This window comes from Apiospora kogelbergensis (assembly GCF_038363985.1).
Source record: "Apiospora kogelbergensis strain CBS 113332 chromosome Unknown utg000001l_segment0_segment0, whole genome shotgun sequence".
NCBI lineage: Eukaryota > Fungi > Ascomycota > Sordariomycetes > Amphisphaeriales > Apiosporaceae > Apiospora > Apiospora kogelbergensis.
This window is the reverse complement of record NW_027117418.1, coordinates 952,448-979,137: the sequence shown is the minus strand read 5'-3', so window position 1 is coordinate 979,137 and position 26,690 is coordinate 952,448. Positions and strand designations below refer to the sequence as shown.

General features: G+C 52.7%; 8 protein-coding genes across 8 annotated transcripts; 4 read left to right on the top strand and 4 right to left on the bottom strand.

The window, feature by feature from the left end:
* Positions 1-2,199: 2,199 nt before the first annotated feature.
* PG998_000334 (20S proteasome subunit alpha 1) lies at positions 2,200-3,317 on the bottom strand (the record flags this gene model as incomplete). The annotated part of the gene is made up of 5 exons (XM_066867152.1): positions 2,200-2,586; positions 2,663-2,875; positions 2,963-3,057; positions 3,170-3,232; positions 3,311-3,317. 5 exons carry the CDS (start codon positions 3,315-3,317, stop codon positions 2,200-2,202), a joined length of 765 nt encoding a protein of 254 aa, XP_066735567.1.
* Positions 3,318-4,236: 919 nt separating this feature from the next.
* Positions 4,237-5,433, top strand: PG998_000333 (uncharacterized protein; the record flags this gene model as incomplete). Its single annotated transcript, XM_066867151.1, has 1 exon — positions 4,237-5,433. One exon carries the CDS (start codon positions 4,237-4,239, stop codon positions 5,431-5,433), a length of 1,197 nt encoding a protein of 398 aa, XP_066735566.1.
* An 830-nt stretch (positions 5,434-6,263) lies between these two features.
* On the bottom strand, positions 6,264-7,514 carry PG998_000332 (SIS domain-containing protein; the record flags this gene model as incomplete). Its single annotated transcript, XM_066867150.1, has 1 exon — positions 6,264-7,514. The coding sequence occupies one exon, from the start codon at positions 7,512-7,514 to the stop codon at positions 6,264-6,266; it is 1,251 nt and encodes a 416-aa protein (XP_066735565.1).
* A 2,866-nt stretch (positions 7,515-10,380) lies between these two features.
* PG998_000331 (uncharacterized protein) lies at positions 10,381-11,363 on the top strand (the record flags this gene model as incomplete). The annotated part of the gene is made up of 3 exons (XM_066867149.1): positions 10,381-10,429; positions 10,689-11,062; positions 11,175-11,363. 3 exons carry the CDS (start codon positions 10,381-10,383, stop codon positions 11,361-11,363), a joined length of 612 nt encoding a protein of 203 aa, XP_066735564.1.
* A 733-nt stretch (positions 11,364-12,096) lies between these two features.
* PG998_000330 (Exoglucanase 3) lies at positions 12,097-13,644 on the bottom strand (the record flags this gene model as incomplete). Its single annotated transcript, XM_066867148.1, has 4 exons — positions 12,097-12,517; positions 12,711-13,035; positions 13,128-13,357; positions 13,397-13,644. The coding sequence occupies 4 exons, from the start codon at positions 13,642-13,644 to the stop codon at positions 12,097-12,099; spliced, it is 1,224 nt and encodes a 407-aa protein (XP_066735563.1).
* A 2,010-nt stretch (positions 13,645-15,654) lies between these two features.
* PG998_000329 (uncharacterized protein) lies at positions 15,655-16,818 on the bottom strand (the record flags this gene model as incomplete). Its single annotated transcript, XM_066867147.1, has 4 exons — positions 15,655-15,839; positions 15,892-16,247; positions 16,327-16,406; positions 16,465-16,818. 4 exons carry the CDS (start codon positions 16,816-16,818, stop codon positions 15,655-15,657), a joined length of 975 nt encoding a protein of 324 aa, XP_066735562.1.
* Positions 16,819-17,466: 648 nt separating this feature from the next.
* Positions 17,467-21,585, top strand: PG998_000328 (ribosomal RNA large subunit methyltransferase J; the record flags this gene model as incomplete). The annotated part of the gene is made up of 11 exons (XM_066867146.1): positions 17,467-17,505; positions 17,569-17,853; positions 17,918-19,513; positions 20,205-20,366; positions 20,438-20,488; positions 20,543-20,569; positions 20,634-20,669; positions 20,750-20,956; positions 21,034-21,174; positions 21,270-21,431; positions 21,517-21,585. The coding sequence occupies 11 exons, from the start codon at positions 17,467-17,469 to the stop codon at positions 21,583-21,585; spliced, it is 2,775 nt and encodes a 924-aa protein (XP_066735561.1).
* A 724-nt stretch (positions 21,586-22,309) lies between these two features.
* PG998_000327 (uncharacterized protein) lies at positions 22,310-23,080 on the top strand (the record flags this gene model as incomplete). The annotated part of the gene is made up of 1 exon (XM_066867145.1): positions 22,310-23,080. One exon carries the CDS (start codon positions 22,310-22,312, stop codon positions 23,078-23,080), a length of 771 nt encoding a protein of 256 aa, XP_066735560.1.
* Between the last annotated feature and the right edge of the window lie 3,610 nt (positions 23,081-26,690).

The window sequence follows — 26,690 nt, the reverse complement described above, 5'->3', positions numbered from 1 at the left end:
CATGGCGTGCATATGCTGAGGGGACCAATGGATCGACCGTTTGCCAGCTCCGTCAGGATGACCCAGGGATCAAGCAAGGAGTCAGATATAATGCCCGATTCGACCAAGAGATGCTTTTCCCTCGTGCGTGCTCATCATCACCACATCCCTGATAGCGGCATGCAGGCACAGGTGCCCATCTTCTTGCTCTGCCTCAAGAGGGCTGCCGAGCTGCTGCAGGGACACGACGCTTGCTGCCAAATGTCTTGGATAGGCATGGTACGGCGGGCCGCTTATGGAGTCTCCAGGAGGGAACTTCTCATGTCAAGTCGGAAGGATACAGTATAGCATAGGCGGTTTAGCAGTAGAGGCTCCAGGTTGTTGTGTGTTGTGTTGCGGCAGTGGCAGGAGACGCAGGCATGCATGCAATGTGCATCGTCTGTTTAACCAAAGCGAGCCTAGGTTGCCCTTAGATGGGTGCTTCCCCGATGACAGACCAGGGCATACCGGACTGTCGGTAGGGGCGTTGGACTGACTAAGGAGGTGGGAGGTACACACACTACACACTACTATGTACGACGCAGCACACCTTCCGAGGTGAATTGATTGATCAGATATTACCAGACAGACACTAGAAGACTAGGCAAGTCGGTCTCCAGCAAAAAGACGCTGACATGGTGCACTCCCTAAGGCAAGCATTCAGCTGCGCCAAAAACGTGCCATGGGCCGGCCTGAAGCGAGACCGGACGCCCATTGGCCAGCGCGCTGTCTGCACGAGTTATCTCCAACCCGTCTGGGCCCGAAGAAGTCCCAGCCTATGTTGTGCGACTGGCCGAACTCATCCACCAGAAGCAACTGTTGGTTACTGAAAGGAGCGAAGAGCATTGCCAATTCCGTGGGCTGTCCAGCTGAAAGGGAACCCATCCAAGATTGCTGCGCCCTTCTAAGCCAACGATGTATGGCCCAGCACGGCACTAACCGCTGCAGTGGAATGAGGATAGTCGGTCCGCCGGCACTTGCAGATTTTTCCCTTTGCTTCTTGTATCTCAGAATTTAAAAAAGAAGCAGGGCTTTCGCATGTCGCCGTAACGAGCGCCATCATTACCCGGTTTTTCGGACTTAAAAGGGTGTCACCGCTGACCGCCAGCGACAAAGGAGGTAACCAACACAGCCTCCATCTCCATGTCGGGTATGGAGGTCAAGCGGCATTAGCTCCCAGCTGATATGACATATGCCGAAACACTTATTGACTCCACGTGCACAGCAGACACTACGTCAATGACCATTTGTTGACTAATAATCCCATCGAGAGCTGGGAGTGTTCCTCTGTCCAATATGCAGTGTAAATCAGGGGACGGCATTGCATTGGGGGTGGTATGGTTGGTGGCATCGGGAGACAAAGATGGGATGAATTCCGGCAGTTTGGGTGGGTGGTGGTGCTGTGACCCGCGGCCGCCGTTCAGGCTAGAGCTGAGCAAATGAGGCACCCAATGTTCAATATTCAATCGTGCTGCGTGCAGCGGTTTTGACAGCTACCCTAGCTCGAATCCGGCTCAGGCGGCTCCATTGCCTCGCCACCCCCATATGCGGCATCAAGCGCGTAGACGACGCTCGACAAGGATTCACAGCCAACGCCCCCATCATCTGCATCGTGCATATCCACGGGCCTATATTGAGACATCCCCTCCGAGCCATGTGTCGCGTCGGAGGAAACATGCTTAGAAGTGTTTCGACTAGTCGCTAGACGCTGTCTAGTTCTCTGACGTCTTTGTTGCCAGTCCAATGCCCCCCTGCAACTGCAACTGCAACTGCAACTAAGTTCCTAATCATTCCATCTCGGGTACTGTACCTGGCGATGCAAAGGTCTTGACAGCAACGATCTTTGCGTCTGAAGCCACCACGGGTGGCCATTGCTTGATAATCACCCGACATTTCAGCTCCTAACTCCGATGCATATCATCATCATGATCGCCATTGTGTTGCCTCAATACTGCCACCCTTTTGGTTGCTTATCAGACAGTAAATTCCCATAACTGCGCATCTATTGGGATATCGTGGATTACTAGTGACACGTGGAGAAGCATGGGGCAGGCCCTCTGACACGACCCCAGCGCTCTCCAAACGATGCTGCTGAGAATAGCCAGCCAGATGGACGTTATTCATGACCTTGGTCGGCCGCACCGACCTTCACCAGGCTTACGCCATCAACGATTTTCCCGCTTAATCCTTCTCAGCGATGGCCTGTAGTCTGTCATCAATCTCATCCTCCGAGAGCGTCCTGAACCCGGGGTTGGTGCCCTCCTTGCCATCGGCTCGTGGGCCTCCAACAATGCCAATCTCGATCTCACCCTTCTTGAAGTCCATGCTGAGGACTGTGCTGAGGGTAGTGATTGCCAGCTCTACCACCTCTTCCCAGCTGCCCTCGGCGCAATCCTTGTTCTTGAGCTTCTTCTCGAGATGGTTGAGTGCCTCCTGCTGTTTCGGGCCAGCTGCTGTACCCTTGTAGCCAACGTAATAGCCTGCAGGGTCACACTTGAACAGTTGCGGTCCGAATTCCGAGTCGAGGGATATCAGTGTCGTCGCCACGCCATAGGGTCTCATGTAGGCCTGTAATTGAGCATCAGCGCAAGTCCCAACGAGTACCCAGCGTGGGGTTAGAAGATAGGCCCGGCCGATAACTCACTCTTTGTGTGTAAACCTGACTGATGTTGGCCAATCTCTTGGATAAGACGTCGCAGGGCATCTCATATCCGTACTGGTAACGGAACTCAGCTGCCTCACCCTGGGCACGCTGAGCAAACGCACGGGCATCCGCAATAGAGCCGGTCATGACACAACCAACAGAAGGTGAGATCTGGAAGATGTGTGATACGGAAGACGGGTCGATGAGCTTGTCCTAAAAAAGTCGCATTCACATCAGCACTCGTTCCTACTCAGAAGTAGCTGACAGCGCGAGATAGCCTCCATATAACCGCCGACTTACGGGGACCTTCTTCTGGGACAAGACAACAGCACAGTCTTTACCCCGAACACCTATCGACATGATGTTTGCCGCCGTAATTGCTTTGAAGGCATATTCTGCATGAAAGTGGGAGGTCAGCAAGACAGGCCCACCATCCACTCTGGCACCACGGGAATTCGACCGTGGTTCGCATCGGTCGAGTTCATTGGTTGCTGATGTAGAACATACCGACTTGGTACAATCGACCCTGCTCGGAGAAGATGGTAATGTGTCGGTCGAAACCTGCGCTGCCTGAATGGTGAGGTGGACGTTAGCATGGGAATCAGTTTGAAATGAATGTGGGAGGGGACAGTTGAGGTGGCATCGTACCCGACATGGTGATGGATGGGCGGTGGGAGCAGAAACTGAATCGGCTGATCAAAAGGCTCGGTGTTGAGCAGCAACTCTACACCACTGGCAGAAGAGAACGCTTTGAATGCTGTCGTGAAATCGTTGGTGGGTTGCTTGATGGTCGACGTCAAGGCAAGGAAGGTGGTGGTTTGGAGTGACGATAGCTACTTCAGCCTTGCTTCACCTGGCTGGGGTTTGGAGCTCCAGTGGACGCGTGCTGGAGCTTGCCTAACAGAGGTACGCCATCTAAGGTACCTCAGCACTTCAGCTAGCCCAGGCTCCTTGTTCTTCTCATTGAATAAGAGTCACTTAGGTAAGCAGCATTGGCCTGGCCACTTCCCGCCTCCAACAACCACGGAGATCGGAGGAAAGTCCCTTCCGCCATCCGGGCTCTTGGTGGACCCTCTATCATTACCTAAGGAACTATTGGGCCTGCCCCGCCAAAAAGTCTCAGCGGATAAGGCATTGATCAGAGCCGATTTCACGATAAGGATGAATATAGATGGAACCTCCAGAGCCTTGAAAATTCATTGGTAAATGCTGGACTTGAGTCTTGCGAGCAATATCACGATCCTGCACTAGCAGTCACACCTTAACCACAAGCGCAGCATCGTCTAGTTTATGCGACCCTGCTCAATCTTACTGTAGCCCATCAGCATCAGTTGCGACCGTCCAAGTGAGGCTGTCTCAGTTTACCACCTCCCTGTTTTCGGCATTGATTTGGGCAGGTATCCACGTTTCCAAGCAACATCACCTACTGGAGCCAGCGAAGCCATCAATCGATTTGCATATCGACGCCATTGGAACGAACCGGTGGACACTGCAGATTCACCCGGCCCATTGCATTTGGCGCATTTATTCCCTCTGCCCGTTATTGCTGGATTTAATTTGTCCAATCTCCCATCATGTCGTCCTCGATACCTGCCTGGAAACGATTGGGCCTTACTCTCAAACCTGCCTCAGCGTCATCTGAAAGCCACGGCGACTCAAACGCTGCTCCTGCCACCCCATCCCTAAACGGCGCCAAAAGAAAACCCTCGGGTGCCCCTGCGTCCGATCATTCCAACAAGAAATTGCGGACGGACAATTCCACTGCTCACGCCTCGCCGGCGCATACTCCCAACAAGAGGCCCAAGTCTGTTTCTTTCGCTGCCGAAACCCAGACTTCCTCGGGCACACCCACAGCGACACACCCCAAGCAGAAGAAGGCCTCTGGCCCCAAGCCCTCCAAGCCCCTCAAGCCTCTGGTCAAGAAACAGTCCAACGTCAACCTCCAACCTTCAGTGGACTACCTAAGGCAGTGGCACAAAGCTCGTGACCAGTGGAAGTTCAACAAGAACCATCAGACCAAGCTCCTCGAGAACGTCTTTGCGGACGGAGCGACCATCCCGGCCGTTGATATCAACTTGTTCTATGAGTATATCAGAGATTTGAAAGGGCACGTCAGGACCCGTCTGCGGGAATCCGCGCAGGAGCTCAAGAAGGAGGATATCGAGCAAGGGGCTCAAGTGTTTGCCAATTCGTCCAAGGAGGCCGCACAGAGGAAACAAAAGGAGTACGAGGAGGTTATCGCGGGCTTCATGCGCGAGGGGCAGACTCCGGAGAAGCGGCGGTTCGAAGAGGTCGAATATGTGCTTCGAACCGCTGACATGGAGATGCAACGGAGGGTGGTCAAACGGATGCGTGCCGAGTCGGTCATCGAGGAACTATCCGATGGCGACGAAAGCACAACTACGACGGCGACTACGAATACAAGTGCTTCCACGGAGACGGGCGCTGACACCGATTCAAAGGGAACCAACGGCGGGGCCGCAGAGGATAACGATGGTGACAAGCGTCTCAAGCTCAACGATGGTTCGCAACAACCAGCACCCAAGCGGAAGAGAAAGACGCGTACTGCCGTAGTTGAGGATAGCAGCTCTTCGGAGTCGGATTCGGACTCGGATGGCGACTCGAGTAGCAGCGATGAAAGCTCTTCCGACGAGGAGGAGGGTGCGGCTACTACTGCAAACCAGGAAGAGGCCGAGTCCTCAAGTAGCTCTTCGTCTTCATCCTCGGACAACGACTCCGACTCGGATGAAGAAGAGTCAGATGCAGAATAATGAATTCGGATGGCAATCAATAAGTGGGTTTGCGTCACAATCAACGCAGGAGGTACGGACGGCCTTTGCGAGGATACATGTACTTGCATACGGACTCGAATAATGCTGAAGGTTGCGGTTGGTGATCGGCACCATATCTAGCTATATAGCTCTGATTTTCATGCCATATTTATGAAACGATACCCACCTGCACTAACTTTTGACTGATTCTTATCCGTTCTCTCTTTTGCTTGGACATGTTTCTCTTGAAATCGGAGCCGTTTCAGCCAGGCTTTCACAGCCTCTTGTTGCCCGGTCATGGAATCTTCTGTCGAGAAACATGGCGATGCTTTCTTCGCCTCTCTTGGCCTGTAGGACTATGCAATATATGTACGGTCTAGGTCGACTCAGTATTTAAGGCTCAGTGAACATCTTTTGAAAAAAAAAATACATGAGTAGGTGGTGTAAATTCTGTTCAGTTAACAAATTACCCCTAGACACCAATCTGATTTTAGCTCATTCTGTTGATATTTCTTTGTATTTTGTACACATGTTCTTACATGATAAGGCATACAATAGCCATAAGGACAACCGCGTGCAACATATCGTCACCATAGAACGCCAATAAAAAAGGTTCAACATAAGAGGAGAGGAGAGAAAATAAATCATCTCGCTATTCGCTTTGGGCCTCGTTATAGAAGCTACTATCGTATGAATGGATTCCTATCCGACCGGAACGCCTAAAAGCCCATCCGCTCGATGCCACGAGCTCACGAGGGTGCAAAGCCCCTTGCGGGAGCGCTTTCTTTCTTTTATCCCCCAATACCGCCGCTGCTGCTGCCCCATCGAAATCAGTTCCGCCAGCTTAAGAGCTGAGATGCTTCTAGAACGCCAATGACGTCGCCGCCGTCCTTGTCTACCACAGCCAGGATCGAGTACTCGTCGCACTGCTCCTCCGTGGCCGATACCATGTCCCGTATCCACTCCGCTGCCTGGGAGATGCGCGTGTCCGCCGACACGGTGATGCAATCACCCCGCTGGATGCCCAGGCCCGGCAGCTCGTTCAAAGGCGCGGCGAACTCTGTCGCCTCGAGCCGGCGGATCCGACCGGGCGAGACAATCAGGTCTCCTGCCGCAATCACCCAGCCAGTGGGCGAATCATACGCGACCTTCAAGATGTCTGCGCCGCGGATATCCGCAGATGTGCCGGATGCGCCGCAGTGAGGGATATCCCGCATGGGGACCGTGATATCGCCGACTTTCAACGGCTTCTTGTCTATGGCGGCGCCGATGGCGCCGCCGGGATGGTTCCTCAGAAAGACGCTCGATACGCTAGTCGCAGCATTGATCTCCTGAGCCGCCACTATGGCCAGCGCATCGCCGACCGCCAGCGCCACTGTGGTCGAAGTAGTGGGAGCTGAGACTCCAAAAGACGCCGTTTCCGATTCATGGATGGGCGCCGAGACGAGGATCATTGATGGCCGTTGTTTTATCAGTTCGCATGTGTCCGGTCGCGTATGTGACGTGAGGACGATCGTGGGCAGCGCCGCGTCGATATGTGGAAGCAGCGCCAACAGCTCAGGTGTCTTACCTGAAAATGTGATGAAGAGCACCACATCGAGCTTCCCAATCTTACCCAGGTCGCCGTGGAGGGCCTCGGTGGGATGTAGGTATGTCGCGTGTACCCCCAAGCTGTTGAACGTCGCCACCAATTTCTTCCCGATGTGACCAGACTTTCCCACGCCAATAATGACCAGTTTGCCGCGATCTCCTCCATGCCGAGTAATTGACTCTACGGCCGCGCCGAATCCAGCCCCTATCAGACCATCTTTTTCGTACAATGTTGTTAGAGCTCGTAGAGCAGTTGCCTCTGTATTGAGGACGTGAATTGCGCCAGAAAGTCTCTCATGCAGTTGCAATGATTCCGTACTATGGCCTTTCAAAGACTCAACGTCTTCGAGGCATAGCTCTTGTATAGGTGAGCCTGGCACCGTCGTGTTCGGTGTAGGCGGAGACGGAGGCGAGGGTGGTGGTACTAGTGGGCGTTGCGATGCGCCTACTAGGAACACAGCACTCGTCTGAACGGGGTGATGCTCAACCATGGTGTTTCTAATCTGCCTGGCAAGGCTAACAAGTTGGGCAAAAACTCTTCTCTAGCTTTCACACCTGGAGCCCGCCGTATTGTACTGAATCGTTGATGTTCGTGCCCAAGCACCTTGTATATCCGCGTCAACTCGCGAAGCTTCAACCCCACATCATGGCCTGGTTTATTCGATGTTGACCATATCTTGGTTGCTCGAAGGGTCTAGGCAGGGTTTTATTCGATCTGGCGCCAAAGGACTGGGGTAGCCGGGAGATGCCACTCGAAGCTGCTGGGTATCGATATCCCAGCACGACTCTAACGTGCGATCTCTTCTGTGGACGGGTACGGAATTGGGCAATCTGGGAAGAAAAAGTTTACGAAATTAGAACCTCATAGTACAGATGGGAAAGGGCCGTATATGTAAACGGGGATCGAAAAGAAAGTCGACTCCATCAACAGCGGTATCGACTAGGGGTATCGGGGATCTGCAGGGTTGTTTGTAAACGTAGTCGAAGTCTATAGTATAGCCTCCCGATCTGTGCGAATAAGAGAGATTAAGCTTAAGCAAGGAAGGTGGCCCCATAATCCTGGTGATGATTCATGACCAGCTATCAAAGATGCCTATGCGGCTTACCGGTCTGCTTTGGAATGCGGGAGGCGGCTGGCGTGGGATGGAAAACGCCATGCCATCGCAAAGGGGCAGTTCCTTTGACGTTTGCTAGTTGGGATCTTGCGTGATCCGGCCTTTTCCTAAACGGTGGGTTCGCATTCCGGCCTTCTTGCCGTCCGTACCCAGGTGTACATTGAAGGGCAGAGAAACGGGGAGAAGCGCAGAGATTTAGCGGGCTGTTTGCAAGTACCTCCCTGGCGATATCATTTCTGTATATGGGCCGAATGCGACGCGTCCTGTGGGATGTCCGGCATACCTTGGCTCTCTGGGATTGGCTCTTCACGAGCCCAGGGCGATGGGCATATCCAAGCCTCTTTTGTATTGTATCCAGGTACTGTATCTGTCCTCGGGCCAAGCAGCCATGGTGTTAGCCTGGGCGTGCTTGCAGTTAGTGGCCGAGGAAGTTGGTTTCGTTTTCAGAGGATTGCCAATCAGAAATGGTGACTCATGGGCATGGTAATCCGCTTTATCAGCTATGTGGGGGGTGGAAGGGTTCATGTTAGTCAAGGCTTGAGATCGGTATTCGTAGACTGCGATGGCGCCTAGACGCTTTGATTTGAACCTTGGTATCACCTGCTCGGATCGGCTTGTTTATCTTGTCGTCGACGTTTACATAGATGTTCATAGAGCCGCCTGCCGCAAAACGTGCCTGCCTACCTTAACGATAAAGCCGTTACACCCGATACAGCCGCGCTATACAAGTTCCCGCCCGTAGAAAGGTCTCACCTAGTCCCGATCCCATTGGAATTCTCATCAATTGATAAGAGCTTCACAGCCAGGCATAAGAGGCGCTCGCAGGGCTATTCTGAACCATGCATTTCATTCGTGATGGCGGAATTGTCCATGATGGAAGGCGTGACTGCTGGTGGTTGCCTGATTGGTCCATCTAACAACAGAAGCAAGCCTGCGATGAGTCGTCGACTGCTGCAGTGGAAGTTCAAAGATGGATCTTGCGTACACCAGATCCCCGCGAATCTATTGTCGGTGTGTGGTGTGTGGTGTGCGGTGCTATGATGGAAGCAACCCCAGCTTCTCCAGACATACATAATTCACGACACCCCGCAATATTCGGTTGGTGTGATTCACTTACTGGCCGCCCTCCTTCAACGGGTTGAGATGAGAAAAAAATGAAAGAAAGCCCAATGAAGCAGGTAGAAATGTACCACGGAACATCGGCATTGGCGCGTCTAGAATTCGGGGAAAGTATGCGTGTACTGTATCGCCCATTTCCAACCACCTTCTCAGCGGCTGTGTCGTCGTCCAAATTATGTGCTACATACTGTCGTGTCTTCACCGAATGGTTGCCTCCGACGTGGACTGGAGCAGGCACTCCAGCTATGAAACACTACAAACTATTATGTATAGTACCCACGAGATGACCATTGATGACCCCATTATTGAACTGCCGCCAACACTTCCGACCAACTCCAATGCCGTGGATGAAAAGATGGTCTCATGATGAATACATATAAGCATGAGGGGTGTGTCGCATTCGAGCAACCATGTCTTGAAGCTTCTTCTTTGTAGCCTGTATCCATGGACGATAAGCGGACAGACCGCAAGATGGGCTTATCAGCCCACGGTGTGGCGGATGGAGGAGATTGGCCTGGGCAATGTTGGTTATCTGCACTTCTGCAGTAATGGTCTGCAGTGTTGTAACGCTACTGCATGTTGCATCAGCCACCTGATCGTCGATGTGCTCAAGATATGCGTCGACATGAGATATGAGCTCCACGGGTGTATGTATTCGTACGCAGGCACACGGGATGCATGCGTTATTGCTACCTCAATGAAACGTGATTTCTCTCTTTGAATCAGCAGGTGTTAGGTGGACAGAAAACCACGCAATCACAATCATACATGTAGCTGTCGTATCAGTCAGTCTCCCTGGTCTGGTTGATTCAAGTTGGTTCTGATTCCCAGGTAGCTCCCGTGCACTACACCTGGACTCAAACTGCGTCTTATGTAAGGAAACTAACTGGGTGGGCATCCGGTTACTTACGCCGTCCATCATACCGCATTCGTTGATCGTTTACATGACCTGCCATTGACCTTTCTTTCCGTCCACCACCACCACACACCACCCGATTGATTTGTTCTTCAGAACTAGACCACTTCGTTGTCATGATATGAGGAGACCTGGCCCAATACGCTTGAACTCGAGGATTAATATTTTGCAAGGCCAATTGGGATCTGACGCTTTCTAAAGCCGAAAATGACTCGCTTGGTAGTCTATAACGTGGCGCTGGGCGTCTTTGTTGCAGGTACGTCATTGCCTTTCTCCACGATGCCGCTACGCACCGCAGCATTTTCCCACGACCCTTCAAACCGCCGCCACCAAGCACTCACTACCTAGTTGCGCCTTTCGCTGTCTCAAGATGCTATGGGGCTCTGGAACTCCGCATTGGGGTGGTTTCATCTCGAACAATTCTGCCGCTGTTTTTCGCCAAGCTCTTGTGATGCATGAGCATGAGCTATCGTTGTGATCACCCACGAGCTTATCGCTAACATGCGTCTCCTCAGCCACCATCTTGACAATCACGTCTATCATGACCCCGAACTGGGTTGAGTACTCTGTTACCGCTCAAAACACGAACGCGACCTTCAGCCATCATATGGGCTTGCACAAGTCGTGTTCGCTCTCAGAGACCGCCGATCAGACCACCTGTCGTCCCTTCCCCAGCGAGGACGACTGCCGCGATGACCAGTTCTTCTGCTCCATGTGGAGGAGCAGTGGCTTCTTGATGTCCTTCGCCACTGTTGTCGAGCTGGCTACCGCCATCTCGTTTTTGGTCGTGATGCTTGGAGGGAAATACAAACGGGAAGAGGGCTGGTTCGTGATCGCCGGCTTACTGATAGCTGATGCCGTGATCGAGTTCGCGGGCATGGGCATCGTGGTAAGCAGAGACTCGAGATTTATACAACATGCTGGGTCATCGCCATTTCTTCGAAATGTGGCAGTGCCTGTTGCTGGTCTGCTGAGTATCGCGGCTAACCCAACATTCACAGGCATACATGTTTAATACAGATGCACAGTTCAACGTCCCGGGCTGGAGGTTAGGTTACTCCTGGATTCTTTGCACTGTCAGTGCCAGCGTCTCAGTGCTCCTAGCCATTGCTTTCTCTCTGTCGGCATATTTCCTTCCGCCGGAAGACGACTACGAGTATGTCGGCGATGGCGTTAGCGTGGATTTTTAATGCATCATACCAAGCACACTCGAGCTTCAACATACACGGGGAGCGTTTTTTTCCAGCACATTTGCAACAAATACGAATTGCAATCGAATTATATGGCACAAGGCGTTTCGGAAAGTCGGGGTTCACTGCATGGAATGGCATTTTTGCAACTGCGTTGCTCTTTCAACTTGTCATGCATGTGTTGTGCTGTTTCGGAGTTCATCCATGGCGGCAATTCGAAGCCATCTTCAATTCACAGAAACTAGGGGGTACCTGAAGCTTGAGGGGGGAGTCGAATTGAGATTTGGATAGGTTGTTATGACATCCCAAGACTCCAAGAACACGCATCTCGATTACTGGCAAGCTGGCGCTTGAGCTCGGTAATCGAACGTCCGAGAAGCATGGGTGAGCCCAGATGGAAGAGAGAATACTGTTCTGACTTTTTGTACCACAAGGTTAACTTGCTCGAAACGAGTGTATATATGAACCCATCAACAGTTATATTATTTACAAGTCGGCGCGACTCGGGATCTGATACAATGAGTGACCCAAACGGCCCAAATCTCCGCCATCTGGCTGTTTTGAGTTTAGTATGTATGTGCATATCCTCCTTCCATCAATCTACAAAGGCCCCTGGACGGTCTCGATTTTGCCTCTTTTGAACAGCAGTAGTAGCCGGTCCTCCTAGGTCAGGGAAAAGAAAGGAGAAGAAAACAGGCCGAACCCAGCCCCTGTTGTCACGGTCACCTACTTCTTAGAACTGAGGGCTGGCATTCTTGAGCAGCATCTCGAAGTAGGCCTGGTTCCACTGACCGGCCTCGGGCGAGGGCTTGTAGGCGTCATCCTTGCCGCAGAACGAGTCGTAGCGGGTGGCGCCCGAGTCCGAGGTGCCGTCGGACTCGCCACCGGGCTTGCCCCAGACGAAGGCGTCGGCGTTGGAATCGCCCGTGTCGGCCGTGGGCCGCTTGCCGAAGCCGGCGTCGACCACGTTGCACCAGTCACCCCACTCCTTGCGCATGCCCGTCTTGGCGTTGCGTCCCGTGTCCACGATGGCGTAGCTCGGGTGGCCCGCCGTCTTGAGCGCGGCGCCGAACTTCTGGACGTAGATCTTCTCGTTCTGGCAGCTGTTGTACTTGGCGTCCGAGGCCTTGGAGAACTCGCCGGGGCTCAGGTCCCTGGTAGCGGGGTTAGTGTACGGGAGCCATGGCTGGTGGTGATTCACCAATGAGAGCGATGAAGTGATGATGGCATGGGAAAGGGGGAGTGCTGCGACTGTCGATGGCATATCTCGAAGAGGAATATTATTACACAAGGGCGGTGGTCACGATGATGATGCTTAGACAAGGAGAGAGAAAGTCTGCTACTTACCAAGCGTTCCAGCCGGCAATGTTGGTGGCGAAACCGCGAACCTGCTTGGGGCTGCCGGCATTCTTGTAGACCTTGGCGAGCTCCTCGGCGCCGGGCTTCAAGTTGGCGTCCCAGCCGAGCCAACCGCCGTGGCCGGCATCGACGTACATGACGACGTTGGGCAGGTTGAGGTTCTTGAGCGCGTAGGCCACGCCCTCCTCGTAGGCCGACTTGCTGTCCTTGCAGGTTTGCAGGTCGGCGTTGGTGACTAGGTTGGGCAGGGAGTCGGGCTCGATCAAGAGGGCGAAGGCGGTGTTGGGGTTCTTCTTTAGGATAGCGACGATGGCTGGAGGAGGAAGAAGGAAGAGAGGTCAGTTCTTGGAGCTTTCTCACGCGTCCAGGGGATTTTCATCCCACGGCAGATGTTTCTTCACTTACGGTCGATGTACTCAGACTTGTACCTGGAGATCTCGCTGTACTTGAGTTCACCGTTGGAGGCCTTGGCGGCGCAGTCACGGCCGGGCAAGTCGTAAATGACGAGGCCGAGAATGTCAGAGCAAGGGGTGTCGGCGATGGCGGGCTCCACCTTGGCGATGTTCTCGATCGTGTCACTGGCCAAGGTTTTCATCTTAGTGAGTGTGTCTGATACAAATTTCCGAACAACGGGGCTGTAGGTTGTTCTGTTCGCGAGATTTCGTCTGACTTACATCCACAAGAAACTGCCGACGTCGGCGACCTTGGCAGCTTGAGCCTTCAGGGACGAGTCGGTGATAGCCTCGACCGCCTTCTCGACCTCGGAGCGGTAGAATGTGTTGGCGTGGAGCTTGTAGTTCTTCCAGACGTTGGTGCTGGCATCGAGCTTGACGGCGGAAGTGCAAGCAGCAGCAGCACCGCGGCGGTTTGGTGCGGCGAGAGCACCGGCGGCGAAGACCGCAACAGTAGTAGTGACCTTCATCTTCGTACCGGATTTATCAAGTTTTGTACCAGATCGTCGTAAACTGGACACGATGGGGCTTATGGAGCTGTCTCAGGAGGTCCTCCCGGTGGCAGCAGTGGCACCTTCTTATACACGGGGTATCCAGGCAAGCAAACGAGGGGCTACTTCGTTCATCGCCGCCAACTAGACCATCGCGGAGGCATACCATTCTGGCAATCAGGAACACAGGCCCGTTGGAGGCGAAAGGCATCCGGGCATCGAGTCTCCGAAATGGGGTCTTCCCAGTCTGGGCCCCCTTCGCGGCAGTATGAGGTGGGGTGTTCGCCGGTGTTCCCCTTTAGGGGGCCAGTCCATTCGAATCAAGTACGTGAGGCATCTAAGAAAGTTCAATGTCCAGGGAGCAGGAGACTGCTCCCATTGACGAACTCGCCTCCTAGGACTGCCACCCCTTTGTGTGGGGAAGCCACCCCGTTGCTACTTGGGGACACCCCATGCTCGGCATCTGCAGCCACATCGTAACCCAAGATCCAGTATGACTGGTCCAACCATGTAGACCATGTAGACTATGTACCACCATCATTTGCTTTTGGGGAGGGAGGAACAATACTTTTCATCTTGGGACTTTGTAATGTCATTTCCAACATGATACACGTTTCCTAGTATGAGCTGAAGCTATTCTCATAACAAAAACAACACAGTAGTTGACCATTGCAACGTTAAGACTCGCCAGGCAGTAACGTACTCATTACAAGCTTTGTCAAGCTTTTCCAAGCTTTGATAGATGTATCACACATAGTCTGTCGTGCCGAAGTTGGTATGTACTATGAACATCAGTACCGCGTTTAGAACATCTTTACCCCATGCAGGAGATGTGGCAGCGCCATCTGTGTGGAGAGACCAGTAGCTAATGCAGATAAATCTCCGCAGGTGCAAGGGGGCATGCCATTCGTCGAGAGACGGCAAGTGGCAGATGTCCGCGCCCCCATTAACACGCCAGCCATATAGTAAGCATGGGGACGACAATTGGGTTCCCCATTTAGCCGCAATAACACGGCTGGCCAATGGACGAATCAGCGTCCTCGGCTAAACCTCACACTCAAGGGATCATGGCGTATGATCACACAAAAGCCGTGTTTGGGTCGCCCTCAACCTGTGTCGAGGCATTTCTGCCGAGGCATGAGGCCCAAGATCTCACGAGTCTCAACTCAATATCTTACTGTTAGTTCCGGAACATGGCTCCGAACTTCTCTCTGGCAATCTTATGAGGTTGGCGAGCCTCTAAAAGCCCTGCGATGTGAGCGGGTGCTATACAAGTGCCCTCATAGCAGTGCTCATATGGTCCTTGGCGCCCAGCGTGTCTGGGCCTGGAGGCCTTCGATAGCAGATGCATTAAGGGGCTAGACTGGTTTGCAAAAGGGGCTTAGCAGTCTGGATCGATTCTTAGCGAGCCTTGCTTGGCCCATACTAGTTATATCTGTCGTTGTTCTGGCACGACCGCAAGACTGGTACACATAGGGAATCTCTCAGGGGACTTCCGAAATAACAAGTTCTAGATGAGTCGCTACAATGCGATTATTACCGTTTATTGCAAATAAGTCACAGCCACCTGGCGTAGAAGTTGTAATTAGCCTTGATGCCATGAATGTCACGGATTATTGGTAAAACTAGCGATATCTGTCAAGCGGGCTGCTCATCGCCGAAACCCGGTCATAACACCGATTTCAGGTGTGGAAACCTCCAGTGCAGTCGGGGTTGCCTGTGTTAATCTTTGCCCGGCTGCAGGGCGTCAACTCCCTCGACAATTTGGATCCAAATCCGGCTGACCTCGGATTTGCTGGTTCAAAGTCCTGGGCAATAAGTGCTGTTTCATTGCCTATGAGGTTATTTGATCTTCAAGTCTAGGTCGTCTCATCATACATGCGAAGGGTTCCATGCCGACCATATAATGTCATATCTTCGCGAACCCCTTTTCCGCTATCTCACCAATGCGTCATCTGCCTAAATGTGACTTTTAGTTCTAGCGTTCCCTTACATAAAAGGGGGCAGCGAGAATGGGTAGCCTCCATTCTTGATGCGGAAGATGGAGAGCAGGAAGCTGTAGAGGAGGAACAGAATAGCGCTCCAAAGCAGAACCCAAACTTGCTGCTTCTTGGCATCAGCCACTCTAGGGACCTTCATAATCAAGGCAATCGCAGAGAACGAAAGAAGACCGTCTGTGGATGCTAGTTAGCCCTGGCACGACCATTATTTCAGGGGCAAACATACAGATAAAAGCGATAATTTGGGTCTCCATGCCGAGTTGGTTTTGGAAGCCGGAGGAGAAATAGCTGATGCCTCCATGGCCATCGCCCGCCACATAGGGGACCTTGCGGATCTGGTTGAACATGTGACCACTGGTGAACATGAGGATACCGATCAAGCTGATTGCGGCCCAAGCATTTCGGTTCTGGACGATCGGGAGGATGTAAGGCCCGGCTTTGGCAAGTGCGCCAGCAATACCGAGCGTCGAAACAACACCAACAGCCCAGGCGACGTAGTTGACGGGACGTTTAACAGCAGGGTGAGGTCGGCCTGGCAGATGGCGCGCAATCCAGGCTTGGACCTGTTCAGCCGATAGAGGACTGCAGGGATGTTAGCGGTTTTATTCAAAAACCCTCCAGGATTGGGATCATCTTACCCATTGGTGAAGTCGAGTCGAACAGGACCTTCGACGCCAGGAACGGCGTGAGGGCCAATCGTTGGGGGAAGAACACCAGGACAGGTGCAGTTTGGAGGCTCAACTATAAGAATTGCATTAGTGGCAAAGCGCAGTATTCAAGGCCCAAAAAGATTACACACCGAAATGAAAGTATCCCGACCATCAGCGAAGTCCAAGACGCCAAAGATGGTGCGGGATTCGGCTTTCTTGTCGCCCCTGAGCCAGCTCTTAGAGAGCAACTCCCACTCCGGTTGGAACTCGCGGCAAAGCTGGCAACCGAACCGAGCGTCCATGGCCGTGAGGAGAATGGCGACGGAATAATCGCGAGGCGAGGCAGTAAGCTTCTTGTACGAGGAGTCGGCCAGCTTCACCGGCGTGGCAGCGAGTGCCTTGGTGTGGAAGTCATTGAAAGTGTCGGCGGGCGATGCTGGCTTCTTGGCGGCGAGGGTGCCAAATGGCAGAGCCAAGGACATGAACAACGACAGCCAGCGCATGGTGAACGATTTCGTTGGTAAAGGAGCGGCACGAAGTCGGATGTGCTGAAAGAATGGGCGGTCGTGCTTGGAGTGCACTTTCGGTGGCCGCCCTGGTGTTGTTGGCCAATGCTGAGAGGGAATCGGATCGAGAGGGACAACCTGTTGTTACGACTCGGCGATGTGAAGCTCCAAAGTGGCCAGTTCCCAATTGGCAATTGGCAATTGACAGAGAGCTCCTTCCCTAACGCCCGCCTAAGCTTAGCTCAGTTCCCATTGGTGGTGATTACTAACTAGCTGGTGCAGGGGTTCGGCGGCGATTACGTAGCTTTTCGACGGACCGACGTAGCGACCGGGTCTAGTCCATTTCAGGCACTCTGTTTACCACCTGCCTCCACCTCCAAGCAAAAGAGTGTCCACCAAACACGGTCAGTAAGGTCACCCTATTCCAGATTGCTCTATCAAGACACGGGCCACACACCGCCAAAGTCCAAATTCCATTGTGTATCCAGGACGTCGTCGTCGAACATTTGTTACTCTTGGGCCTCCTGTCTGCATACCGAAGTTACCTCAGAAGTGCTTTAGGTCACGTTCCATCTACGAATATCACAACAACAACACTGACAACGCGCCGGCCGGGCGATGGGCAGAGCACCGAGAGCAGCCGCCATGGGCCGCAAACAGGAGGCGAGCATGGATCCAGAGATGGTAAGACTGCGACAAAGCCAAGTTGAGTCGCAGGAAGAGGCTAATAAGGACTTTTCACACCAGCAAGTCGAGAAACTGCACGAACTAGAGATGAGACACCAAAGCGATTCCAGTCAATCTGATCTCTTGATCAAGGACGAGGACGTCCGTCGACTAAAACTACGCATTCTCATGCTTCGCGACGAGAACAGCTTGTTGCGCGACCAGATTGCCCATAATACTGATGCTGGTGCGAAGCTGGCGGCTAAATGCGATGATCTCAGTGCCCAGTTACGGGCGAAGATCGAAGTGGTGCGCTTGCAGGAAAAGCAGCTACGAAAGCAGGAGCGCGAGTTCTCACAGTTGCAGGTGTGTTACCTTCCGCCTACCTGATTACTTGGGCTGGCATCCACAGTATTAACATGCGATGCAGACCGAGCTGCAGATGATGAACAATCTTGCACAAGATTCGAACACCGTGTTAGCCGAGAAATTATCGCTTACCCGAGAGCTCGCCGTCTTGAAGCCAGAGCTTGATCACCTCAGATCGCAATTAGCCCAACAGCAAGAGACGTTAGCCGAGAAGCTTGCCTTAGAACGACAAGTTAACACCCTCGAAGTCGAACTTGCCAACGAGAAGAAGGCAACCAAACGGGCCATGCAAAAGCGCGAGAGCAACGACCGAGTGGAGGATGACCTGCGGAAGAAGCTACGCGAGACTGAAAAGTCACTGGCTACGGAAAAGGCTCAGCGCGAACGACTAGAAGATCAGCTGGCGCAAGAAAAGCACACCCACGACTTGGCGCTCCAGGATCAGGATAGCACACGAGAGGTGGAATCCGATCTGCGTAAGAAGTTGCAAGACGCCCAGCGGGAAGTGCGAGAAGCAAAGGAGGATAAGGAGAGGCTTGAAGAGGAACTCCAAGCCGAGAAGCGTCGGGCGAAGAAGGTTCAATCAAAGGCAAGCGACAACACCGTCGAGGCAGATCTTCGCACGCAGCTTGAAGACATCGAAAAGAAGCTGGCTGCCGAGCAGAAGCAGAAGGAGAAACTCCGCCACCAGTCGCAGGAGTCTTTAATCGAAGCAGAAGCACGGAACGATGCGCTCGAGAAGAAGCTCGAGAAGATGAGGACGAAGACACGGGATATACAAGCAGAGCTGAAACAGTGCCAATCGGAACTACGCAAAGCGCAGAAACCCAAACCTACAATATCCGAGGAGATTGCCGCGAAGACTGCCGGGCGCCAGGCATTCAAGAAACGCAAGGTCCACGATATTGGTGCTGATGAAATCAGCCAGATCAGCATAGCAACCCCCAACGCCGATGAAAGACCTCGAAAGGGGCCGAAGAAGAGATTTGTACCTGAGCCCAGTCTGGTGGGCGAGAAATCAACTTTTTCCATCACGCCGTTCCTCAATCGCGGTAAGACCGCGATGGACAGCGCACTCGAAGAAGATGATGAGCTGGGCGACACGTCTATTATCCCGCAGCAGTTTGCCAACAACCCTGGCGCCCATATTGCCTCGGTTCTAACATCTGACGGAGATGATGATGATGCTCACTCGTTGCCTGAGCAAACCGAACCAGCCCCGGCTGAAGCAGAGAAGCCCCTAGCCGAAGTGAAATCCCGCGGGCGGCCCAAGAAGGCTCTTGCGGATGCACCTTCGGCAAGAAAAAACTCACAAACAAAACCCAAGACTGCTCTGAAGAAGGCTTCCAAGGTCACGAAACTCGCCCAGGTTGCAGAGGAAGGCGAGGTCTCCGGCGGTCAAGAGAACGTAGTAGACACTGCTGCTGAGAAGACGCAGGCTGCCAAGTCTAACGATGCCGTGCCTGAAGATACAAGTACCGAGTCTGCCACCGTGCCAAAGGGCGAAGAGCCCAAGAAGAAAAAGAAGCGCAAGGTACTAGGATCGACGAAGACATTGTTTGATGAAGATGGCGAGGAGGAGGAGGCGCCAGTGCCAGCCCCGAAGGCCCAACTGAAAGGCGCACTCAAGACAAGAACAAAGGGGCCGCTAGGTGGTGTGCGTAATGCATTTGCTGGTAAAACATTTTCGCCTCTGAAGAGAGACCGAAGAGGCGTTGGGGCAAGCTTCCTCGCATAGGTGGGAGTTATAGAGACTGACGCGATTTGTTCATATTCGGGATCAGGTTAAGGGCTAAGGTACGGAACATGGATGGGAGCATGCATTATAAGGCGTTTAGGGATTATACGAGTTCTCAGGACTCTCGGCATTGGTCGTGGAACAGATGTTGGCGTATTGCAGCATTTACTGTACTGTTTTGTTTTGTATGAACATGGACACTACAAAATAAGTGCATCAGGCCTGTGAGAGGATTGCTCAAGTGTATGATTATCGAGTGCGAGCGAACAATATCCCTACACACCGGCAGCCATTATCAATGTGGACGCCTCGTGACATACTCTTCTGTGGTGGATGTTACGTGTGTGCCAATCCTGGCCGCACCAGCTTGTTGAGCCGCTTCAGCGTAGAAAACAAGTGACCCGCAATTTCACGTATCCTCGAGAACATCGACAGATTCTTAAACCTCCCACTATCAAACTGTCTTTAACATGAGGGAAGGCATCAATTCCGTCATCCCAAGACAACACTCTTAATGTCGTTGGCGTCGAGAACAACGACTCCCTGCAATGGAAGGCTTTTCGGCCTTTTTGCTGCTTCTGCAGCCACTGTACCGATAGCCTCTCCACAGGCTGTTTTGCGACAGAGAATTTCGCAGCCCTTTATCGCATGCTACAGTGTACGCTGGTCATCTTCGAACTCGCAATGGAAACAGCGCCAGGGCAGTGACTTCTATGCCCGAGAGGCGCGAGTGAAAGGCCTGAAGAGCAGGGCTGCCTTCAAGCTAATAGAGGTTCGTGGCAGCGGATCTCAGGTTCATGGAATCGGCGGGCGTATATTATTAGGCGCTGACTACGGCTTTAGATGGACCAGAAGTTCCGGCTTTTCAGACGAGGCCAGACAGTGGTCGACCTAGTGAGTTAGCATATCAGTTGGTGGGAGCAGCCAGATCTGACGAGATTTCTACAGGGCTTTGCGCCAGGCAGTTGGTCGCAGGTAAGCTTCTGCTCGTGTGGCCGAGTCCAGAAGAGCCAAAAAGAAGAACTAACAACCTTGAAAGATCGCCCAGGATCGCACCAAGCCCCATGGGCGCATCGTCGGAATCGATTTGCTTCCGGCTCAACCACCCAAGGGGTGTCAACAATCCAAGGCAACTTTCTATCCCCAACCGTGCAGAGTCTGGTCAAAGACTATCTCGTCGAGTTCGCCGGCCACAGGAACCATATGCGCCCAGAAACAGCGACCGACAAGTCGGAGGTTGATCCCGAGGATGTGGCTGGCCTCATCCAGGAGAAGCCAAGCTACATCGACGCGGAGCGGGCAGAGACGAGCTGGCCGATCCACGTGGACCCCTCTGCAGAGGAAGAAGGAAAACTGGTAGATGTGAGTGCACGTTTTTATTCTCCTTTCTCTGGCAATAACTGGATGGCCTATGATTCAAACACTGACATACAACACAGGTAGTTTTGAGCGACATGTCAGCACCCTGGCCTCAAACCACCGGCTTTGGCAGCAGAACAAAAAGTAACCCGTATAATAACCCGTATCTTAGGATGATGAACACGAGCGGAAACAACTTTCGAGACCACGCTGGAAGCATGGTAAGCAACTCGTCTCTTTCTCACGCCACTCATCGACATCTCTACTCCTCTACGTTCTTACAGAATGCCGATTGCTGAATACGATCATTATATAGGATCTCTGCCTGGCAGCTCTCCAGTTCGCGAGCGACACTTTGCGCTCGGGCGGACACTTTGTGTGCAAGTTTTACGCGGGCGCCGAGGACAAAGAGCTCGAAGAGAAGCTCAAGAAGATGTTTGCCAAAGTTTATCGCGAGAAGCCGGACTCATCCCGGAAAGTGAGTGCTTCCCGCCCCGTCCCTGATCAATATTCCTGTTGCTATCCCGGTTACAGTGAAATACTAGATGCTAATATACACAAAGGAATCGAAAGAAGCGTACTTCGTGGCGTTGCGACGGAGGGGATATGTAACATTAGCCGAGTGCGAGTAAGACTGTACAGTATTGATGTTGATAACGTCTACTCTCTCCCTACGTGGTCACGATGCCCGGCAACAACATGATGGTGCAATTTGACCTAGCAGATCAGTCAGTCACTGCATATGTAATATCTTATGTGAATCAACTTAATCAGGCCATGGTAATTGACTTATGCATCTCGTCGTGGTGAGGCTGATAGCAGACGTGAATTTTAAGAAGTCGGAAAAACTTAGCCTCACTACCTCCGACGATCCACTACTACCTGGCGAAACATATCGCGATGACGCCGCAAAAAAAAAGCCACAAAACCCCAATTTCACCTCACTGCGGCCATCAAGTATCGCCAACGTGACTTGAACGCATCTATCACTCAAGCCCGAAACCTACGCAAACGGTTTGAATTCGTTCATCCATTGGAAGTATACCTGCGCAGTATCCTGCTAGAAGTTTGACTTTGTAAAGCACCACTCGTCAAGGTAAGCAACCCATCATGGAAACATCACTTTTACCTTGAATTTGCCTGCCATCTTCTTTGCACCCAGCATTGTATTTGCGCTACAGTGCTTGGATTCACTCGGATGTCAGAGACCGACCGCGTCCTCTAGCCAAACTCATCTCTGGGCCATCTCTCACGCATGGTGGACACAGAAAATTGGCCGGGACTACATACTTGCCCGCTCTCATATACGACCTTCAAAAGAATCATCATCCCAGACAACTCGTTCTGTCCGCTGCCATGGCTGCCTGCAAAGTTTGCGAAGAGCCCCTCATTCTCGAAGTGGAGGATGACGAAAACGAGGGCCAAACTCAGCAAGTGCCTGACGACCTGCAACTGGGCTGCGGCTGTCACTTTCATTGGTCGTGTCTGATGGACCAAGCATCGGATCTTGCCATGTCGCTCAAGTGCCCGGCCTGCCAAGCTCAGGTCGCCACCAACCCGGCCGGGCCCTCGGTCACCAACCCTTTCTTGCACACATCTTCGGGCATGACCATCCCGACCAAATACACCAATGAGGGCGGTGTGCAAGACAACTTCGACGTGCTACCTTCCGTGACGGAAGAGGCTTACCTGGCAGCCAACCCCGAGGCTCGCCCGGCTCGTGCGTTTCATGTCATGTGCGGCGAAGGTGATGTTGGAGGCATCGTCGAGCTCCTCCAGGACTTGGAGCAGGACGAAACCTCGATGAGCGTGGGCAAGCTCATCCGGTATCAAGATCCACTCGCCGCCAACAAAACCGGTCTTCATTTAGCCGTGGAGAAGGGCCAAGAAGAGGTCATATGGCTCCTTCTCTGGCTGGCTTCTCCGCTGGCCACTGAGCTCTTCCCCGAAGCAGCGCTAGCAGCGGCCCAGTCAATGGGTTTGCAGCAGCGACCGAGCAACTCCTCGGCTGATGATATTCGTGCATTCCAAGATAGTCAAGGACGGACGGCGGAGGCGGTGGCCTCGGGCCTGGGCGGCGTCTTGATGAAGGTCGTAGAGGCTGGGGTCCTTCACCCTGGAGCTTGAGACATGCACATTGCGTATCTCGGTCTCATTGCTGGAATCTTACGCCGATGATGGTGTGGATGGGTATTTCACATAGCTCCCATGCGTTTCATGTCATCTGATGTATGTGCTGTGGATGTGGCAACCATCACAGGATGCATCCTTGTCTGCCACGCACTCTGACGGGCCGTTTCTATAGACCTAAGTTGGATCAAAACCAAGATACAAAAAGCTACAAACACACTTGAGACCCCATCCTTCTACGGATTCGTGCATGGTGCCCTCGTGGCGAGGAGGCAGCCAGACCGCTAGCCAAGGCGGAAATATGCCAGCAAAACCTGGCCAGAGAGCCACAGGGGTTTAATTCGTCGGCGATACCAGCAACAATCCAGGCCCTCATGCAAGATTCCGCACCCGCTCGATATCACTAATAGCCAGAAACAATGCTGCTACACGCCCCCAACAACACGACGTTGTTGTTTCTGATTCCCCCATTGGATGTGTCCAGGCTTTGCCCCTGTAGCTTTTATGACCCTTTTACAAGGCTACACCCCGGAGGATGCTCCCCTACCTAGATCCATCACGAAGAGATGAGGCGCATCCACAGCTAGTATACTAATACGTATACTGTCTGTAGCGTGGTTGAGTCGAATAGGAAAGCGAGGACGAATAAGGACACCCCTCATTTTTGAAACTTGATCCAGCCTCGGGCCCCTCCGCGCAACCCCTCGTTGCGAATTGCGCACCCGTCGAGAAGCTCGTCCAGGAACCACTTTGCTGAATGTACCGCATCCAGAAGGTCACTAACATACCCCTGTCGACTCTACTGGTTTTTATTCCCCTAGCTGATCGACAACAAGACTGGCAGCGGGGCCCAGGACCCAGGTTTGTCGGTGCGCAAGGTGCCTACATAGCCGAAAGGCTGATTTTACCTGATAGCATGCACATAGAGTCGGTCTAGATGAAGAAGCGTGGTGAAGGGTGGTGTGTTTTTAATTGGAAGAGGGTATAGCCTTGGATGCGGACATGTTGGTAGAGCCGACGCTTGGTCCTCGCCGCCATGTTCAAAGTCAGGTCGGGTCGGTGTGTGTAATTGTACGTACACGTACAATGGGTGACCCCCTCTCTATCGTCGATGGGTGCACGCGTGGTGCGTGGATCTCTTCTGGTCGAGTGCTACCCCCAAATACCCGACTATCGATTCATTCTTCAGTTTGGCGGTGCTGAGGTTGCAGTGGCGGTGGTCACACATGCTCCTCTCAGCTCCCAGGTGAGGCCATATTCCCATAAAACAAAGTTCCGGTAACGAAAGAGTCAAGACAAGATAAGAAACAAACCCAGGTGTCAAACACGAGACTCCCGTCCACGTTCCGATGGCAGACGCCGCACGGAAGATTGCAACCTTAAATCAACCCGTCCAGTACCCGTCGTCTTGGAGTCGCGTTACAAGTTACACAATCCTCCCAATTACTAAAGATTTACTACCACTTTGCTGTATAGGGACAGCCCAAGCGGTGCCTACTCATCAAGCCTTTCTGGGATTCTCTAGGTTGATGGATCCACGGCCACGGGGATATTTTAGTCTCCTCCCCGTACCAAGAGTCCCGCTGCATCGTGTACATACCTGTCATCGCGAGGGCTTCGTTCTACAAGCGGCAAGTCGTGCATGCGAGGGCCATAGCTCATTGTATCATTTACTCGTGCATTCTACGGCACGGTGGGGGAGAAGTGCATGTTTTAGGATTAGAGCAGACAAGAAGTGACAAGACTACTGCAAGGAAAGCACGGTTCTCTCGTCATATGCCCTGTTCAGCACCGAACTAGCAGTCCAAGTACATGTAGCTTAATGTTATCTCATGGGTATGGCACGCTAAGGCAACCCTTGTCCCGTCCTGAGAGAGGAGCGAGCGATATTCAGTTGCGCCACAGCACCACCGACCGACAACCATGTCATTCAGGAACAGAGACACCGGCAACGATAAGCGAGGCCGACGAAGAGAAAATAGTAGTCATCTCCTAGGGTTTGGGGTTGTCTGTAACGCCCCTGAGTCAGTCCCACCTGACCCATCACCCAGGACCTCCTCCCGTCAAAACCACGAGGGCATCCTCCTCGGGATATCATCAGGGTGGTGGTCAGCCGGGGGTGGCTGGCCCGAATGAAGCAGCCCCCACCGTCAGAGAGGTGCCTGCCGCGCCGGTCCTCATGCTCCAAGATCAGCAATAGGAAGCCGGAGCGCGTGGTCATTTTCTCTTCTAGTGCAGCGTGGGCGTCTATTCCCGTCTCGATGTTGTTTCGTTTCTTGACGCAGGATGACTGATACCTGCAACATGGCATGGAGGCCATGCAGGGTACTAGTGTACATGCGTAAGCAAGCTCTTTGACCTGAAAAGGGATATCACAGCCGGGCCATGCGTACTAGCAGCATGCATGTTGTGCGTGCTTATGCACGTGCTGGTTGACGCAATGGATAGAAACAAATATACTTGGCTGCTTAAGGTTGTTGTAGAGACAGGAGGTCTCTACACGCCGAGCGCAGGGACTTGCGATTGGATCGACAGGAAGATCTTCTCAAGATAAGGGTACACAAGAGCGGCCTTGAGGGCTTGGCTGGGACGCGGGGGACGTCGACTCAGGGGGTGGTGCATGCATCGCGGGGAAAGGGAGGGTGGAGGGGACGTGAGAGATCTAAGGGTGCTGAAGATAGTGCCCGGCGCCGTCGTGACGGCGGTGTTGATGGATGCTTGATTAGTGGTAGTGCGATTGCGGTAGGTGTGACGGTGACGGATTGACGGGGTCCATGTGTATACTTCATGCTGTACCAGAGCCCTGCTAGTCACTGGGTAGCCTTGGGACAGATTGCCTAGGTAGCAGCTCTGCTAACGATATTGCAGCGAAACATCGCGCATCAGACTATTTGTTGGGCTCTAGCCGTGATGAGTCATGTTGCCTGCTGCGGGTAGGACGGGACTGAGAACCCCTGGTCTAAGGGTCGCATCGCTCTTCGTAAACAGGACTCTACCCAGGGCGCAGTCCACCTATGCAGCAGGAGAGGAGGCCCTTGGCTTCAGTTGGGCATCTATCAGTCACTGCATGATTCACGGCAACTTGCGTAGGTATAGGGGTCAAGAAACAATAATGATTTTTACAGCTATGTACACGATACTATCTATCGTTGGCCGTCGCGATTTGTTGGTGGTATACCTGGGCGCAAAATACGGGGTATAGATTCGGCCGTTAGTCATAGGATATGGATAAGTGTACAGGAAATGTTTGGTAAACCCCCAAACTAGGAAACCACCAACTCCGAATTGTGATGAAAGTAGAAGGAATGATAAAGTTGGTTAAGACATGTGTCGTGAAATGGTACCCCAAACCTCCTCCCGAACAAAAGAAAGAATATAATTGTAAATGTATGGGGATAACCGCATACGGGGTGAATGAAAATGCAACGAGACTGCCAAACGTTTGGGCGTCAAAAGTGTCTCATGATGGTTCTGCTAGCTTCGTGAAAATCCGAGTGTTTGATGCTTCGCTTGCTTCTATGCGCACTGGCCACAAAGTGTGACTCTATCAGAAAGGATCGCGAAAAACTCCAGGCAATGACTTGATATGGTCGGCCGTGATTCATAT